We start from the raw sequence: 18,092 nt of genomic DNA on the forward strand, positions 1-18,092 counted from the left end.
TGAGACAGAGTCTTGCTCTGTTGTCCAGGCTGGAGTACAATGGCAGGTTCTTGGCTCACTGCAACCTCCACCTCCTGGGTTCAAGTGATTCTTCTGCCTCAGCTTCCTGAGTAGCTGAGATTACAGACAGGGGCCACAACACCCAGCTAATTTTTGTATTGTTAGCAGAGATGGCATTTCACCGTGCTGGCCAGGCTGGTCTTGAAGTCCTGACCTCATGGTCCACCTGCCTGGGCCTCCCAAAGTGCTGGGATTACAGGAGTGAGCCACCTCGCCTGGCTAGCCTTTTCTCTTATTGCTTATTATGAAATCTGTGTAGACTTGGTGTAAAAATTATTTGTTTCTTTAAAAATACATTGTTTTTTATAAATTACAATCATAGATACTATTCTTGCCCCAGTGAGTAGTGCTAATTTCTTTTTTCCTTTTAGAGTCCGGTTTACCTGCTGTTGGCTTAGTTATCTATTAATTAAGGTTGCATAAATTTAGTACAGTTTTCCTTTTTCTTTTTTTGAAACAGAATCTTGCTCTGTCGCCCATGCCACAGTGCAGTGGCACAATCATGACTCACTACAGCTTTGACCTCCAAGCTCAAGTGATCTTCCCACCTCAACCTCACAAATATCTGGGACCACAGATATGTGCCACAGAACCCAGCTGATTGTTTAATATTTTTGTAGAGACAGAGTCTAGTCTCACTATTTTGTCCAAGCTGGTCTCAAGCTCCTGGCTTGAAGCAGTCCTCTCATCTCGGTCTCCTGAAGTGCTGAGATTACAAGCCTAAGCCACTGTACCCGGCCCTAGTGCTCAGTTTTCAAAGTTTAAAGCTTGAATGTTTTGAAAATTGTTCCCTTCTCCAGATTGTTTATTTGTCCATTGTCTTACATTTCTACTAAATGATTAATCAAGAGTGATGCCTTTGTCACTCTAAATGAAATAAAACCACTCTCTATCATCTCATTTCACTGCTTTACTTTTCTTAAAGGCACTTATCATTAAATGATGATAATGTATATCTAATTTATTATCATCTATCTCATACTAGAATGTGAGCTCAGTGAGAGAAAGGGACTTTGTTTAGTTTTACTAACATTTAGTAGGTGCCCAGTAATTATTTGTTGGATGTATGAATGAATGAATTATAGTATGTAGATTAAATATTAAGCTAAGCTAAGATGCATTAATTAATACAGACAAAATGATAGCTTACTTTGAACATACAGTCAACTATCATGCTTACGTTTACTTGTATTTAGAGTGAGTTGCGTCCAATTTAGAAAACAGAATCACCTTGTGGCTTTTTCTTTGAAATGTCACTAGCATGTATATTTGCCTGTCAAGGTAATTTTATATATAATGATTTGCCAAGACTGATAGGCTTTGATGATCACTTGTCATCATCTACTTTATAAATCTAGGCTTTACCTTGCCTTTCTCATTTTAACACACAAACATGCATGCACGCACGCACGCATGCACGCACAAAACCTGGCTATATTAGTTCATTTTCATACTGCTATAAACATACTACCTGAGACTGGGTAATTTTAAACAAAAGAGGTTTAATTGTCTCGCAGCTTTGCATGGCTGCGGAGGCCTCAGGAAACTTAAAATCATGGCAGAAGGCAAAGGAGAAGCAAGCTACATCTTACATGGCAGCAGGAGAGAAAGCACAGGGGAGCCTGCCACTTTTAAACCATCAGATCTCCTAAGAACTCCCTCACTATCATGAGAACAGCATGGGGAAACCAACCCCATGATCCAATTACCCCCCACCAGGCTCCTCCCTCAACATGTGAAGATTACAATTTGAGTTGAGATTTGGGTAGGGACACATAGCCAAACCATATCACTGGGTTTTCTAAGTAAGGTCAGATGAGATCCAACACATTCAGGGTGGTTTGGCTGTAGACTTCACTGTTTTCTATATTTTATTTGGGACAAATTGCAGTTAACAAAATTGTGTCTTAAGATTAAATAAAAAAATAAATAAATAAATAAAGATTAAATAAATGGTTCAAAACTAGGTGTGTTGATTATCAGAGATGCCTTTTAAAATAAGTTGTCACCAGTCCTAAGGGTGTAACCATATTACCACCTAATAATGAAGAGAGGACAAGAATATACACACCTAGATCAATAACAATGATTCAGTAAAGTATAAAGCAGTGCTTCATTTGGATAGAAGAGCGTATAGTTTTAAAAAGCTCTCTTTCCCTCACCATGTGATTTCGATTCTCTCTCTAAGGTGGACATGCCTTCTTCTTCCCTGCCTCATAATCATCAACCACTATTCCTGACTCACTCCATGAATTGCTAGCTGACAGCATATTCTGAGAATTTCTTCAGTATTGTAGAGCTCTAATACCATGACCTACAACGACTCCAGCAATTCATGGCAGTGTGTTAAGCCTTTATTATATTAAATTCTCCTTAAACATTGGCTTTCTATCTTAATGATTTAGCTGCAACAGTCCTGTGATAGATGTGTACAGGTGTAGATGGACAACAAATACAATTTTTTCAATAAGACAATGTAATTACAGTGATGGATCTTCTAATTCTCTAGTAAATCATGATGCAATAATAATAATTAATAACATTTATGTACTACACCGTTTACAGAATATTCATTGCTAGTATTACATTAGAGTCTCACAACAGCCTTGTAAAATAATTATTAGCTTCAGTTTCTAGTGATTAAACTGAGGATCAAAGTGTTTTAAAAACTGCCTGGATTCTTGCTGTCTGGTGTGCCATACTGAGAAATAAGAAATAATAACAGTGGTAAGAAAATGTCTTATTTAAATTGCTTTTGGTGCAGCTTTTCTTTGAAAGTTTTGTTTCGTTTTCACATACTAGAGGTGGAGTATGGTGTTATTTTTCTTACCCTGTTTTCCTCCTGTACCCCCATTAGAGTTCATTTTCTTTTAACATCATAAATTTTAACTGAGCCATTTCATTTTACTTCCACAGATGACAAAGTCGAAAGGTAGTTTATGAATGTGAATTAGAAATTTTCATGTGTAAAACTAAAGCAACATGTTCTTACCTAAGAAACTGACTAGTTATTGATAATAGCTTGATATTTTTTAATGTGTCAATTTTTATGGAGTTGACAGTTTTTTGTTGATGATATTAATTATTTTATTTACACCAGGTAGTTATCTTTCTTAGAGGAAATATCTGAGTCTTTGTTTTACAATTCTAGGTCTCAAAAGATTTCAGTGTTTCAAAATCTGATTATATGTTAATGTTGTATGTCTAGAGCAGAAAAACTTGGAAAATTGTTTTTTCCTGTAAGGATATATTTTCATTTTTAATTGAAAGGTTAAAGTTTTTCATCAGCTATAAAATTTTCATGGCCATCTTATGAATATTTTAGGTACCACATCTAATCTTAATTTCTAAATAAATTAACTTAATTATAATGAGAAAAGCTTCCAATTTTATTTTTACATTTTAATGAATTATTTGTGTTCTATATGTAAACTGTCTCAGCATGAAATCAATTTTCTGCCTTGATTCATTCCAAATCTGAGATTTCTATCACATTAATATTATAATTAGAAACATTAATAGAGACGGCAACTTTAAAAGCATACTTTGCTTCTTGGCAATTTAGCATATTTCTCTGAGTGCATAGGACTTCAAGAACTTTCAGTCCACTAATAAATTTATTAACTCAAACTTAAAAGAAGTGAAAAGTCTCTTTCTTTCTCTCTCCCCATGGCCAGTCTGCTAAAATAGATTATTCATGCTTACTTGATTCAGGTAGGCTTTTGCAAGCTTCCCTACTAGGCCTGGGAATGTGGTACATTGAGGCCTTTTCAGAGGCTTCTGACATAGACCAAGCTTTTATTGCATAGTGTTTTATTATAGCCAAATCCTAGTCTCCACCCAGTTTGTAGGCACTCTGCTTATTCTTTTGAATCAGGAAAGGTTATCACCTACCTTAATCCATGCAGCAGCATGGATTAAGGACACCAGTGTGCCCCAGGATTCTCAAAGAGGATCCTGGAAACTTCTGTTTTTTTCTTTTTTGCTGTCTTTACTGAATTCTATTGGGCCTTAGGGGGATTTGCATCTGAAATGGGCAACCTGGTGTTTTTCTCAATGAAGACATCAGATCAAAGTTCAGTTAGTCAAGGCCTTTCTAAAACATTAAGGGAGCTTGGACTTACACAATAAAAAGATGAGCTCTAGCAGAGATTGCAGTAAAAACATTCCGAACTATAATCCGGATAAAGAATAGATTATAGGCCAAAGAACAGACCTTGTTTAAATTGCTTTAGACTAATAACTTTACATTTTAAAACTTTTGTCACTCTATTTTTAAGAAACATTTTAATGTTATATATTTTATTTGTGAGTAGTTTCATGGTAAATGAATAAATTATGTTTTGGTAACAATTCTGTACATATTGCATTGAAAAGGTTAGATTGAAGCTAATTGATAGCATCTCTTTCATTAATGAAAGTAAGTAGTACCTTATGGAGGGATGAACAGTCATTTAATTTAAAAAATAAATGTTCAACCCACAGACTCTGAATCTGAGAAAATTGTTTCTATTAGATGTAAAAATTTTTACTTTTTACTGTATGATTTCATGTTTGTAGACAGTTTAAGAAAATGAATCCTTGAAGTCTTAAATGCAAATATCTAGTTTCAAGCAAATATGTCTTTCTTATCTAAATTAAAAAGTTGTCACTTAGTAAGATAAGTATCTACTATGTATAATTCTTCAATTTCTGTAGCAATTATCTAGTTTTGTTGAATATTCTGAAATATTTTGAGGCATTCAGGACAGTGGAAATTATGTAAGAGTAGATCAGAGATCTTTTATTAGAAACTATTGCCAAGTAGAATTTGTTAATAGTTCAATTTTTGATAGTGGTATATATATATATTTTTTTTTCAGTGTGTTGAATGAAAGAAGTTAGCTCGAAGTCCATTCAAAACAACATAATAATAATGTTATGTTAATAGACTTTTGCTATCCCATATAAATAAATTCAGTGTCATATAAATTAGAGTTTCTTATGAGAAAGATAATTTGTTGGAGAAATTGTTAGTAGAGAACACAAAAGAGGAATTATTGATGAACTAATGATTATGTCAGATTCTGATTGACCTAATGTAGGTCATATACATTCTTCCGCTTTATCTGTGCCTTGTTCCTGTCTGGAGTATTGCAGTACATTTTATTTTATAAGCTTAATTTAAATTTGTAAAAAATGTTGAATATACATATATGTATTGTCTTGTGTGAGAATTCAGTTTTAAAATGATACTCAGTTTAATGTATTTAAATAGCTAGATTATTTTGGACCTCTCACCAGTGAATTAATTGGGTTTAAGCTTTCATTTAGTTCTTGGCAACTGCATATTTAATTTGTCACTAAAACCTAGAGTCTTACATATGAATTAAGAATTATGTATATTGATTTTTGAACTTAGGAAGGTATACACTATAATGAAAATAAACCAAACAGGTTTTTAAATTCTTGTCAAATTTTAGGGAACAATTAGAAGTGAAGATACATGAGAGATAAAAAGGTTGATTTGTAACTCTAAATGGTTTAAAATAATAAAGGTTGTTGTATGCTTCTTTGAAATTTAGTGTATATATATCACTTCTTCCTTATTAGCTTAAAATGCATAAATGTGTCATTGTTTTGCAGAATGTAGGACAAATAAATTACAGTTTAAAAATAATTGTTTAACAGCCAGTATGGGGTTTATTTTAGCAGATTGGACCAGTATCATCTTCAAGATTTGGTCACTATTACGATGCATCAAAAAGAATACCACAAGAACTAATTGAGGCTTCAAAATGGCATGGATTTTTTCTTCCAGAGAAAATACCTTCAACTCTCAAAGTAGAACCCTGGTAAGTTAATGACCCATTTAATAACAAAAACTGATTTCAAATATTAGTAGAATTCATTTTTAACACATTTTCAAAAGAATACATGTATAAGGTTAAATATCCTAATAATAAATAATAGTTTTCTATATAATTTGTAATTTCAGTTCTATATATTTTTCATAGCGTTGCATTATGTGTGGTTTTCTTTTTTCTCTGGTTCTGTAACTGCTGAAACTACTGTTACTCTGATTTGCAACTTGAAAAGTCAGGACACCAAATTTATAATAAGTACTGTTTTCAAGAAAATGTAGAACAGTCTAAACCAGTATCTTTCAGGTTTAAATGCAAATAGACACCTAATAAATATGTATTGATAATAATAACAGTGAAAAATAATACAAACTAGTGACGTTTGCTTAATTTTTTGGCATATACTTTCTTAGAGAGTAAACAAGTATATATTTTACAGTATTTTATTTATGAAGGCTATTTCTGGCTATGCTGTAAATAAAACAATCTGTATAATTTTAAGTGACTTAGAATTTAGGTTGTAAGTACCAAAACAATCCAACATGTTTATACTGCCAGTAACGTTATTAAGACAAAACTCTGAAAATTACTGGATTTGGCATTGAATAATGTATGTTATAAAGTGTTAAGAATATTTAATTTCAATTTTTATTGCATTATGGAATAGAAAATGGAATTATGGAAATAGATTTTGGAAATTATGGAATAGATTGTCACATATTTTCATAAGCACTTGTAAAACCATGTTCAAAATGAGATGAGCTATTAAATGCAGATTTAATAGGCAAGGTGTTATGAACTGAAATAACTTAAAATTTATAGTCTCTGTTCTAAAAATAATACCTGAGAATTTAGTGGAGACTACTGTACTCATTCTTATTAAATGTTTCCAAAGAATGTTCACTTTATTATGTAGTTCTCCAATCTGTGGATAGAGACTTAGCAAAAGTGGTGCTTTGATGCTGCTTTAGCATTTATAGCTATCATTAATGTATTACTACTATGTGTCAGCCACTCTGTTAGGCACTTTACATTTGTTGTCATCTATAATCCTTATATTAACCCTATACAGGGTTAGGTAGTGTTCATATGTATGTAGTCCCATTTTCCAGAAGTATGTAGTCCCATTTTCTAGAAGATACTGAAATTCACAGAGCTGAGCTCTCTGAATTTTAATTATTAGGTGATAGAACCAGGCTTAATCTGTCAGATTTATCTTTCTTTTTTGCTTCACTGCTTCAGAAGATTTTGATATATTTCACCTTTCCCTTCTTGTGTCATGGAGAAATAAGCACTGATAAAGGAATTTTTAAAATCTGGATTCTGATATTGAGTTCATCCTACTCTTAACCTTGGGCAAATCACCTAAAATCAGTGAAAATCAGTATCTTCATGTGAGTAATTGGAGTTGGGGAGAAGGGAAAATACCACCTGCCTTACCACCTCACTAACTTTTTGTTAAGTTTGAATTATTATACTGATTTTTCTATTTCTGAGTTTTGAGTCAAACATGCATTTACAGATAAGCTTGCGAAATAGGTCAGGGTAATTTTTCTATAATTTCTCAAATAGTAGTAAAGAGTGGAACCAAGGTTCAAAGTAAATTCTCCCTGATTCAGATGCCTGTGTTAGCAATAATGCTAGCCTGTCTCCATTGACAGAGTGCTTAGGAAAATAAGTGTGAAATGTATATTATGTTTGATGTATTTAAATGAAAAGTAATATGGTGTTACTTTTGTGATTTAAAAAAATATACATTTTAAGGGCAATACTTTTTTTTACACCAGAAAGTACAGTATTATTCTTCATTTACTCAGCAGCTGGGGTAGTGAGGGTATTAGCATTTGTCACATATCTTTTCCAAGTCAGATACTCTTCCAGACGTTTGACTATGAGATAACTCTTTAAATTCTGTCAACAACCCTCCAAGAGAATTTAACCCCATTTTATAGGGAATTTCAGGTGCAAGTTGCTAAGTAATTCTCCCACTGTTGTAGGCTGTCAGTGACTGAGCTAACACCCAAACCCCACTTTCTAAAAATGTCTGCTCTTTTTTTTTTGGTACCATGCTGCCTCCATTTACTGAGACAGTAAATGTACAACCCACCAACCTAGGTGCCAGAAAAATTACTCCTTGATCAGCGATGAAGATATAATTCTCTAGTCTTTAAAATACATATTTTATGAGTGTTTTGTAAGAACTAGCAGTTTTGTAAAGAATAAGAAAATTTATAGATTTTAATTATCAAGCCAGTATTTCATTTCATAGAGTTAACTGATAATTTATTTATTTCATATTAAACTTAAATGCTTAATTAAGTATAATTAAGCTTTAAATGTGTAATTATATTAATTTTCAGGATGGGCACTTTACTATGTGAGATTTATTTTAATTTATGAAAAGCTTGTGCTCATTTCACTAAAACGAACTTTACTGGTTCATTTATAAAACAATAAAGCTAAGCCTTACGGTCATCTATACTTTTCCTATAATTAAGGCTAGAGGATATAGCTATGTCCTACTATCATATGTGAGGATATAATATATAATTTTATAATTTCTAAAGGTGCTATTAAAACATGTAAAGATATTTTTACAATAAGAAAAACTGCAGATCATTTAAAATTTACAATAACTAATTTAAAATGATTAGTAGGTTTGCCTATATTAAATATGTATACATACAGTTTAAATTTTCAAATGAAAGCCACAGTATAAAGATCTGAGATGTTTCACAATAATATTATCAAGATAGTTTTGTTTGGATATTTCACTATCATAAATCAGATAATCTGAGTCACAAAATAATTTAAAAAGCTGGTTTTGAGAATAATTCTGTAGTCTTAAGATTTTTTACTTTTTACTTTTTTTTTTTTTTTAATTAAGCTTTGCTAACAAGTATGTCCAAGCATAGTTTGGTTTCCTTCCTAGAAAGACACTGCCATTTTTCAGTGTCAGCTTTCTTACTGATTAATAATTATATTAACATATTGCTTAACCTGTTGCTACCAACTGAATGTTTGTGTTCCCCCAGAATTCATATGATGAAGCCCTAACCCCCAATGGGATGATATTTGGAGATGGGGCTCTTGGGAAGTAATTAGGTTTAGGTGAGGTTGTGAGGGTGGGACCCTGGTGTGATAAAATTGGTGTCTTTATAAAAGAGGGAGAGACACTGAAGCTCTCACTCTATCCTGGGGCATGCAGGAATGAAAGTCCATGTGAGCACACAGCAAGAAACCTGCTGTCTGCAACCCAAGAGAAGAGCCCTCACCAGACACCAACCCTGCTTGCATGTTGATCTTGTACTTCCAGTCTCCAGAACTATGAGAAAATAAATTTCTGTTTAAGCCACCGGGTGGTATTTTGTTATGGCATCCTGTCTTTGCCTATTTGTGGTGCTGTAACAAAATACCTGAGACTAGGGTAATTTATAAAGACAGAAATTAAATCTTGAACTTTCTATCCTCCAGATCTATGAGAAAATAAAAGTGCTGGCAATGTGGTTGTCTGATGAGACTAACACTTTCTCTCCAAGGTGGCACCTTTTTCCTGTGTTCTCCAAAGGAGAGAAATGATGTGTTCTCACATGGCAGAGGGTGAAAAGGCAAGCTAGCCAGATGTTGTATGAAGCCTTCTATATAAAGACCTTAATCTCATTCATGAGAGAAGAGCCCTTGTGGCATAATCACCTCTTAAAGTCCTCATCTCTTAATACTATCACATTGACAACACTTGAATTTTGTAGGGGACCAATTGAAACTATTGCACAGCCTGAACTATGTTAGATCTTGAATATCAAGTTTGTGTACAGTTGGTAGTCAATAGAATGAATTTATTTTGATGTGTTTCTTTGAATTTCAAGATTTTATTTTAACGTATTTATCCTAATAATAGCCAGTAGTTTCTTCAATTGGCTGAGTCTTCTACTAATTAAATTGAATTAATTGAATTCTGTGAGAACCAGTTATCTGTCTAGGAGAATTTGTAAGTGAAAACAATGAAAAGAGGAAGTCATCCCATTTTTCTCATCCTGCCAAGTTTCTTTACCAGTTTAAATGGAATTTCAATATAAGTCTTCTATAATGTTTTCCTAGACAAATTGTAACTGTGCTCCTCATACATTTCTACTTACTTTTGTTCATATTTCTATCAGGACACTTAACACATGACACTGTAATTCTTTATCTTGTCTACATGCTTGTCTTTCCCCTCGAGCCTTGGAAATCCTCGAGGAAAAGTGTTTTGCTTTCTTCAGCTTTTTTTTCTCCCTAAATCTAGAGCACAGGTGTTCAGTCCATGGGTGATGAATTAACGGATCAATGCGCAAAACATAGTACTAACTCAGATTAACTACAGCCTTATACTAAGCATGAAGATTTGCTGGGATAAAATCAAAAACTGAAACATATTCATGTAAGAGAATATTTTATTTCAAAAATTCAAGCCTTTTAGATTGAAAAGCAAAGAACCACAGTATATTCAAAAGTCTAAATATAAGATTAAAGATTCCAGGCATGAGTCATGCCTGGAATCCCAGCACTTTGGGAGGTCGAGGCAGGAGGATCACTTGAGCTCAGGAATTCAAGACCAGCCTGGGCAACACAGTGAAACACTCTATACGGAAAAAAAAAAAAAAAATAGCCAGATATGGTGGCACATGCCTGTAGTCCCAATTACTCAGGAGACTGAGGTGGGGAATGACCCGAGACCAGGAGGCCAAGACTTCAGTAAACTGTAATCATGCCACTACACTCCAGCTGGGCAAAAGAGCAAGACCATTGTCTCAAGAAAATAGAAAATCTACACTCACAAGAAAGGAATTATAGAAGAGAGCATCTAAGATTAAAAATTTGGAAAGCATATAGTTATAGAAGTATACTATAAACTATTTTATTAAAAGGATATGGTTAATAATACATTAGTGCAAATCTCAGAACTGATAGAAAGGAATCATGTAAGTGTGAAGGGGGATTTTGCCTGTCTACTTAGCTGCTAGTGATACAACTAAAGTATAAAGATCATATCTGAAAATTTAGAGAGAAGACTGTTATCCTGGGCTTCATTTTTTGTTTGTTTTGTTTTTTACCTTATTTTCAACTTTTATTTTAGATTCAAAGGGTACATGTGCAGGTTTGATACACAAGTATATCAAAGGGTACATGTGCAGGTTTGATACACAAGTTCTAGATTATTATAGTAATCTAGAATTTTGACCCTTGTAGTGAGCATAGTACCCAATAGGTGTTTTTCAACCCTTGCCTCCCTTTCCCCTCCTGTATTCCCCAGTGTTCATTGTTCCCACATTTATGTCCATGTATACCAATGTTTAACTCCCACTTATAAGTGAGAACATGCAGTTATTTGGTTATCTGTTTCTGCATTTCACTTAGGATAGTGGCTGGGCCTCCTTTTGACCAATAGAGAGAAATTGCTTGCTTGCGTGTACGCCTTATTTTTTCTTCGTGCCCTTTAAAGGGGCCATCAGTTACACCAAGTTAAGTGGATCATCTTGTTCCTCAGTTCACGCATTGTATCCACCATCACTGGTATGCATGGATTTTGTTTTATTATTTCCCACCTTATTGACCTATTCCTAATCCCAGTCATCTTCTCCATAGTTATGTTTATGTATATATCCTTCCAGATTGCTGCTCTTCCTTCAATAATGTAATCTTTGACCCTTGACTCCTCTCTGTCTCTCTCTCTCTCTCTCTGCATCCAGTCTATTAGCATCCTGTCAACTGTATCTTTAAAATATATCCAGATACCACTTTTGCAACCTTCACCTCTACATGTTAACATGCGTTACCCACATTTCTTGCCATAGTTGTTGGGATAGCCTCCTAATTGGTCTTGCTCTTTGCTCTTTGGTCCTTGCTCCCTTCTTGGCTCCTCTTTTTCTCCAAAATAGCCCAAGTGACTCTTTCACCATAGCACTGTCCAATAGAATTTTCTGCAGTGATGGAAGTTTTCAGTATCTGTGCTGTGTAATACAGCAGCCACTAGCAACATGCAGCGAATGAATACGTGAAATGTGACTATTAAGACCAAGGCACTGAATTTTAATTTTATTTTTCTTTAGTTAATTTAAATTTAAGTAGCCATATATAATTAGTGGCTATCTTCTTAGACAGTCCAGTTTTACAGCGTAAGTCAGCTCTTATCACTACTCTGGATCAAACCCTCCATTGATTCCCCATCTCATCCAGGATAATAAATCCACAACCCTACATGACCCTACCTAATCTGATTGCTAGCTATCTCTCTGATCTCACTGGATCTCATTGGGGTTGGGGAAAGGGTAAAGGGAATATCAAGAATATTTTCCAGGATTCTGACATTAAAACTAGGATTGTCCAGTCTACTGAAGTAAGTAAGCATAATCATATATCCAATAATATTTATTGAAAGCTTTTTCCTAATCTAAACACCTTCTATGAACTTGAGTACCTGCTATGAGCCTAGCATTATGACAAGTTCTAGATTATTATAGTGAACAAAGCAGATGTTAACCTTGCCATATGTAGTTTACAGTCTAATAAGAAAGTGCATAATTTTAAAAAAAAAACAAGCAAACAAATATATATGTCATTAAATATAAAGAAAAAGAACATTTTTCATGGGAGAAGCTAAGTGGGGAGAGAGGGCAGTGGGTATACCTTGAGTTGTGTTCACTCAAAGTCTTTTTAAGTGTAAACGTTTTAACCGAGACCCATCTGAGAAGAAGGTAATCATGCAAAGGGCACTGGACCAAGAAGTATTATTGTAAGGAGGAATAGCAGATGTGCTAATAAAGGAAGGAACTTCGCGTTGTCAAGGATTTAAAAGGCTATTGTAGCTGAGACAGTGTGAGTGATGGAAAGAGTTATGTGGAGGTGAGTTCAGGTGGGTGATAATATTCTCTCAGGAATTTTTATTTTATTTTTTTGTTAAGGACAAAGAAAGAACAATAATTGGAAGGGGTTTGGGATGAAATAAGCTTTTTTCTGCTCTGTTTTGTTTAAATGTCAATGCAAAAAATTCAGTAAAGAGGAAATAGATGAAGGTGTAGAAAAGAAAGCAGTTTCTGAAGATATGAACTGATGATTTCTCTTTACTCAGTGAAATAATAGGCATAGTTATCCACTAGGGAATGGTTACTTACCTCTTGGGAGATTGGGTTAAATGGAGAAACTTTTTAAAGTTATTTTAAAGTTATTTCATAGACTGGAAGAATACACTGACTACAGAATTCTCAAATGGTGTGGTGGTGCCAGTCTATCCTATTGTGTGACTTTCTTGCATCTGTGTTCAGATTCCCGGGTATAAGCAGGGTTGAAATTTTGCCAAGTAGAGTCAATAGGACAAAGAGCAAAGAAGTTAAGTGATTAAAAATAGTGAGCAAAATGTTGGACCATGAACTTTACGCTGAAGAAAAAGAGTTGACAATAACTGCTGTCGAGATATATATATATATATATATATATATATATATATATATATGTGTATATATAAAGAGAAGGGGCAGTACACTGGTAGTATATATACATATATGTATGTATATGTCAAGAGAAGGGGCAGTACACTGGTAGTAGATTTACTAATTTTAATAGTGGAGGTAAATGAACAAAGCAAGCTACTAAGATAAGTAATATTGGGTGAGAATAACATGTGTGAATTAGGACTGTAAGCCAGATTCAGAGTCTTCAATTAACAGTGAGGAAAATGTCCAGGAGCTTGATGAAAACAGCAACTTATAAGGAGAATGGCTAGGGGTTAGCTGTATATAAAAGTAGCATGGATTTGTTTGTTAGTTTTGTTTTCCTAGGAAATGGAAGGAGGAGTGATTTGAAAGTGATGTTGGATAACAAAGAGAATACCAACCAAATTTCCCAAATATTGAAGAAAAGATTCTAAGCTGCAGCTTTATTTGGTTAGGCTCAAGGGTCTACCACCTTCCAAGGGGGATTCGGTTGTCCCTTGGAGGGTGGTGGGCACTGTGGCTTTCATTAAGGTTTAAGGCTAATGGTAGCTGTAAAAACTGCAGCAATGGTTATAGAGAGGTGGCTCTGCAGAAGCTTTTTCTATATAAGAGATCAGGGGTGGTTACTGGGCTTTGCATCCATGTTATAATGGAGTGAAAAAGCAGATGATAGAAATAGGATAAATAGTACAACCCTATTTACTTAAAATTTTATATAGCTTGTCCCAAATTCTTTTCTAACACTAATTCAGGAGATGTTAATTTAGCTTCCGAAAACTTAGTAATATGCAGTCAAATAAGCTCATGAAAGACTGCAAACTAAATCCCCTTCTTAGATTATCTAAATGATTCATAGTATACATTAGTATTTGAAAGGCTGTGAGGGAAATGCCAAACATTTTTGAAATACATAGTAATAATAATCCTCTTTACATTAGTTTCTTGGTAAAATACTCTTCTTTTTAGAATGAAAAACATTTTTATCTGTATACTTCTTAACGTCCTGCAGTCACTTTTCTCATTGAGAAAAGGAAGGACTGGTATAGGGAGATATCTTACAGGATATTCACTAAACTGTTCACAACATTTGCTTCTGGGTGGTAGATTCTGGATAAGTTTTTTGTTTTATCATTTGTATGTTTTATATGTTTGAATTTTTATGATGAACAGTCTTTCTTTTTTTTTTTTTTTTTTCGAGAGAGTCTCACTCTGTCACCTAGGCTGGAGTGCAGTGGAGTGATCTCAGCTTACTGCAACCTCTACCTCCTGGGTTCAAGCAATTCTCTTGCCTCAGCCTCCTGAGTAGCTGGGATTACAGGCACACACCACCATGCCTGGCTAATTTTTTTGTATTTTTAGTAGAGATGAGGTTTCATTATGTTGGCCAGGCCGGTCTCAAACTCTTGACCTCAAGTGATCTGCCTGCCTCAGCCTTCCAAAGTGCTGAGAGGCATAAGCCACCTTGCCCAGCCTGAATAAGAGTCATTTTTATAATGATGGAAGGGATTTCAAATTATGGGCCTAAACATTTTGGTAATAAAATAGTGAAATTCTGACCTTATATCTCGCATCATACTATATTCCCATAGAGTTAAAGACTCAAATACAATAAATGAAATTATAAAAATAATCACAGAAAACATGAATGAATGTCTTAAATTCTTGGAGTTGAGAAAATAGTATTGAGTATATCTCTTGCTCAGCTCTAAATGTTATTCTCCACTCAATGGCACTGGGACTCTTTAGAGAAATGGTTGATGGAAGAGAAAGAAAAAGATATGCCTGGAATATCTTTTTATGTGTAGAAGTTCTTAAAGAATGATGATGGCATATCAAAAAGACACAGAAGCCAGCTCAAAGGAGCTCTCACTGGGCATGTTGGCCAATTTGAGCATCAGTAATATGATAGTAATGGCTATAATAAAATAGGAAGCTATAAGTACATAAATAAATAAGTGAATAAACTGAAAATTTTTGAGGTACAAGATACATAGCCAGAAAGTACCTTCCCACAAAATACTTACTAACTACAAAGGGGAAAAGAATAATTTTACAGTGGAGAAGACTAGAAGAACTACCTTAATTAACATCACCAGTAATGGGGGAAAACAAGAGCATGTATCACCAGATAATATGCAAGGAGAACACAGCAATATTTCTGTGATATTTGTTCCAAAAATTAATAATTTAAATCTAATCATGAAGAAGCATCACACAAATCCAGATTGGAAACATTCTGCCAAACATCTGGACTGTAATCTTCAAAAGTGTCAAGATCATGAAAGTTAGGGTAAATCTAAGGAACTTCCAGATTGAAGGAGACTGAAGAGAACACCTGACAACTGAATGCAACATTTGATTCTAAACTAAGTCATTTTGCTGTATAGGATGATATTGGAACAACTGGTAAAACTTGAATGGGGTATTCGGATTAGATGGTAGTATCAGTTTCCTACTTTTATCAATATGCCAAGTCACAAGGTTGTATTAGTTTCCTCTAGAAGAATGTCCTTGTTTGTAGGAATCACATCCTAAATTATTAAGAAGTGATAAGTCATCAGGTCAGCACAACTTACTCTCAAGTGGCACAAGAAAAAATATTTTTTGTTCTATATTTGCAACTTTTCTGTAAGTGTGAGATGGTTTCAAATTTTTTAAAATTACAAACATACATGCGTATATTTCAGTAAATTATGATAATTTTTAAATGGATAAGAAAATGTTGAATACCTTACTTCAAAATGAGCAAAAGGTATTAAGAAGATATTCTCAGAAGAAGATACAGAAATGGCCAATAAATCTCGCTACATCAAAAGAAATGTAAACCAGAATCAAAGAGATAGCACTTAGCATACAGTGGCTGAGCTGGCATAGTAAAGGGATAATGAATTTTAGCCATCATAATTATTATTTCTGTTTATTTATTTGTTATAAGAAACATTTTGTTAACAGATAAATCAGTAAGATTATTTCTACTTTGGAAAAAATGTAACTATTTGGGCAAATATTTTTCATCTGAATACAATCAGCTTTTTTTTTCCCATCCCACTTTTTCATTTAAGAAAAGATTATTTGGAGATCAGTTCCCCTTAGCTGTAGACCCCTAAATGGAGAGTAGTTGTATTCCATGTTTCTCCCACACAACTTAGCTCACTTCGAAAAATGAATTAAAAGATTTGATAACATATTGTCCTTATTGCTACTCACTTAGCAGGTGGTAATTTTGTACTAGTCCCATCCCTTCATACCTCTTTTATTGCATACCTTGTTCCGTCTAGTCATCCCACCCATCCTGCAGCTGGAGCATTACGATATTATAATGCTCTCGTGGATTAATCGTAACAGTTATTGGGAACTGATTTTTCCGTCAAGTACTATTCTTAGCATATTACATTTGTTATCTCATTTAATTCTTCTAAAATCCTATGAAGTTTGAAAAGAAGGAAATAGAAACAACAAATTTAGTTTATATGAAGTTACATAGGGACTAAAACTCAAGGGACCCCAAACAGCCATATTATTCTTGAAAAAGAACAAAGTTGGAGGTTTTATACTTCCTAATTTTAGGACATATTACATAGCTACAGTAATTAAAACAGTGTGGTATAAAATAAAAATTACATATAAGGACAGATATACAAACCAATAGAATAGATAGCCCAGAAAAAAAATCTGGCATATATGGTCAAGTAATCTTCAACAGGTTACCAAGATTACTCACAGGGACTGTTAAACAAATAGGAAAACTGGGTATCTTCATGCATGCAAAAAAAAAAAAAAAGAAGCTAGATACTTGTCATACACTATATGCAAAAACTAAAATGGATTAAAGACCTAAAACATAAAGATTCAAAACTATAAAAATCCTGGAAGAAAACATAGGGGAAATACTTCATAACCTTGGATTTGGTCATTCTTTTCTGGATATGACACCAAAAGCACAAGAAATAAAAGCAAAAATAGACAAATAGGACTACATCAAACTTAAACTTTTGTACTTCAAAGGATTCAATCAACAGTAAAAAGGCAACATAAGGAATGGTAAAAAATATTTGCAAATTATATATCTGATAGGAGGCCAATATCCAGAATAAAGAACTCCTACAACTTGACAACATAAAAACAAATAACCTGACTTTATAAAATTGGCAAAGGACTTGAATAGACATTTCTCCAAAGATGATATACAGATGGCTAACGAGTGTATGAATAGATGCTCAGTATCACTCATCATTAGATAAATGCAAGTCAAAAAACGCAAGATACCCGCTCACATCTATTAGGATAAAAATAGGAAAGGAAAACATAAAAAGGAACAAAAGATCAGGTGTTGTTTAGGATGTGGAGAAATTGGAAACTTTGTACACTATTAGGATTGTAAAATGGTGTAACTGCTATGAAAAACAGTGTGGCAGTTTCTCAAAACCCTATGATCCAACAATATCACTTCTAGGAATATGTCCAAAAAAATTGAAAACAGGGATTTGAAGAGATAATAGCACACCTATGTGCATAGCAGCATTATTTACCAAGAGGTGATAGTAGTCCAAATGTCTACCAACCTATAAATTAATAATATGTAATATATACATATAATGGAATATTATTTAGCCTTAAAAATGAAGGAAATACATATTTCATATATAAATACCTATGTAAAATACATATTAAAACATGGATGAACCTTGAGGACATTGTACTAAGTGAAATAAACCAATTAAGA

At 33.7% G+C, this 18,092-nt stretch overlaps 1 protein-coding gene across 3 annotated transcripts in view; it reads left to right on the plus strand.

Moving 5' to 3' along the window:
* ELP4 (elongator acetyltransferase complex subunit 4) overlaps positions 1 to 18,092 on the plus strand; it is a 255,060-nt gene that overhangs the window by 70,595 nt on the left and 166,373 nt on the right. For 2 of the 3 annotated variants that reach the window (XM_037745229.1, XM_017547124.2), the window contains exon 5: positions 5,752 to 5,894. In XM_037745229.1, coding sequence (XP_037601157.1) covers positions 5,752 to 5,894 — 143 coding nt within the window. The remainder of the gene's footprint in view (positions 1 to 5,751; positions 5,895 to 18,092) is intronic. The other variant, XM_017547126.2, reaches the window with a different exon arrangement.

Source organism: Cebus imitator, unplaced genomic scaffold, assembly GCF_001604975.1.
Source record: "Cebus imitator isolate Cc_AM_T3 unplaced genomic scaffold, Cebus_imitator-1.0 Scaffold195, whole genome shotgun sequence".
NCBI lineage: Eukaryota > Metazoa > Chordata > Mammalia > Primates > Cebidae > Cebus > Cebus imitator.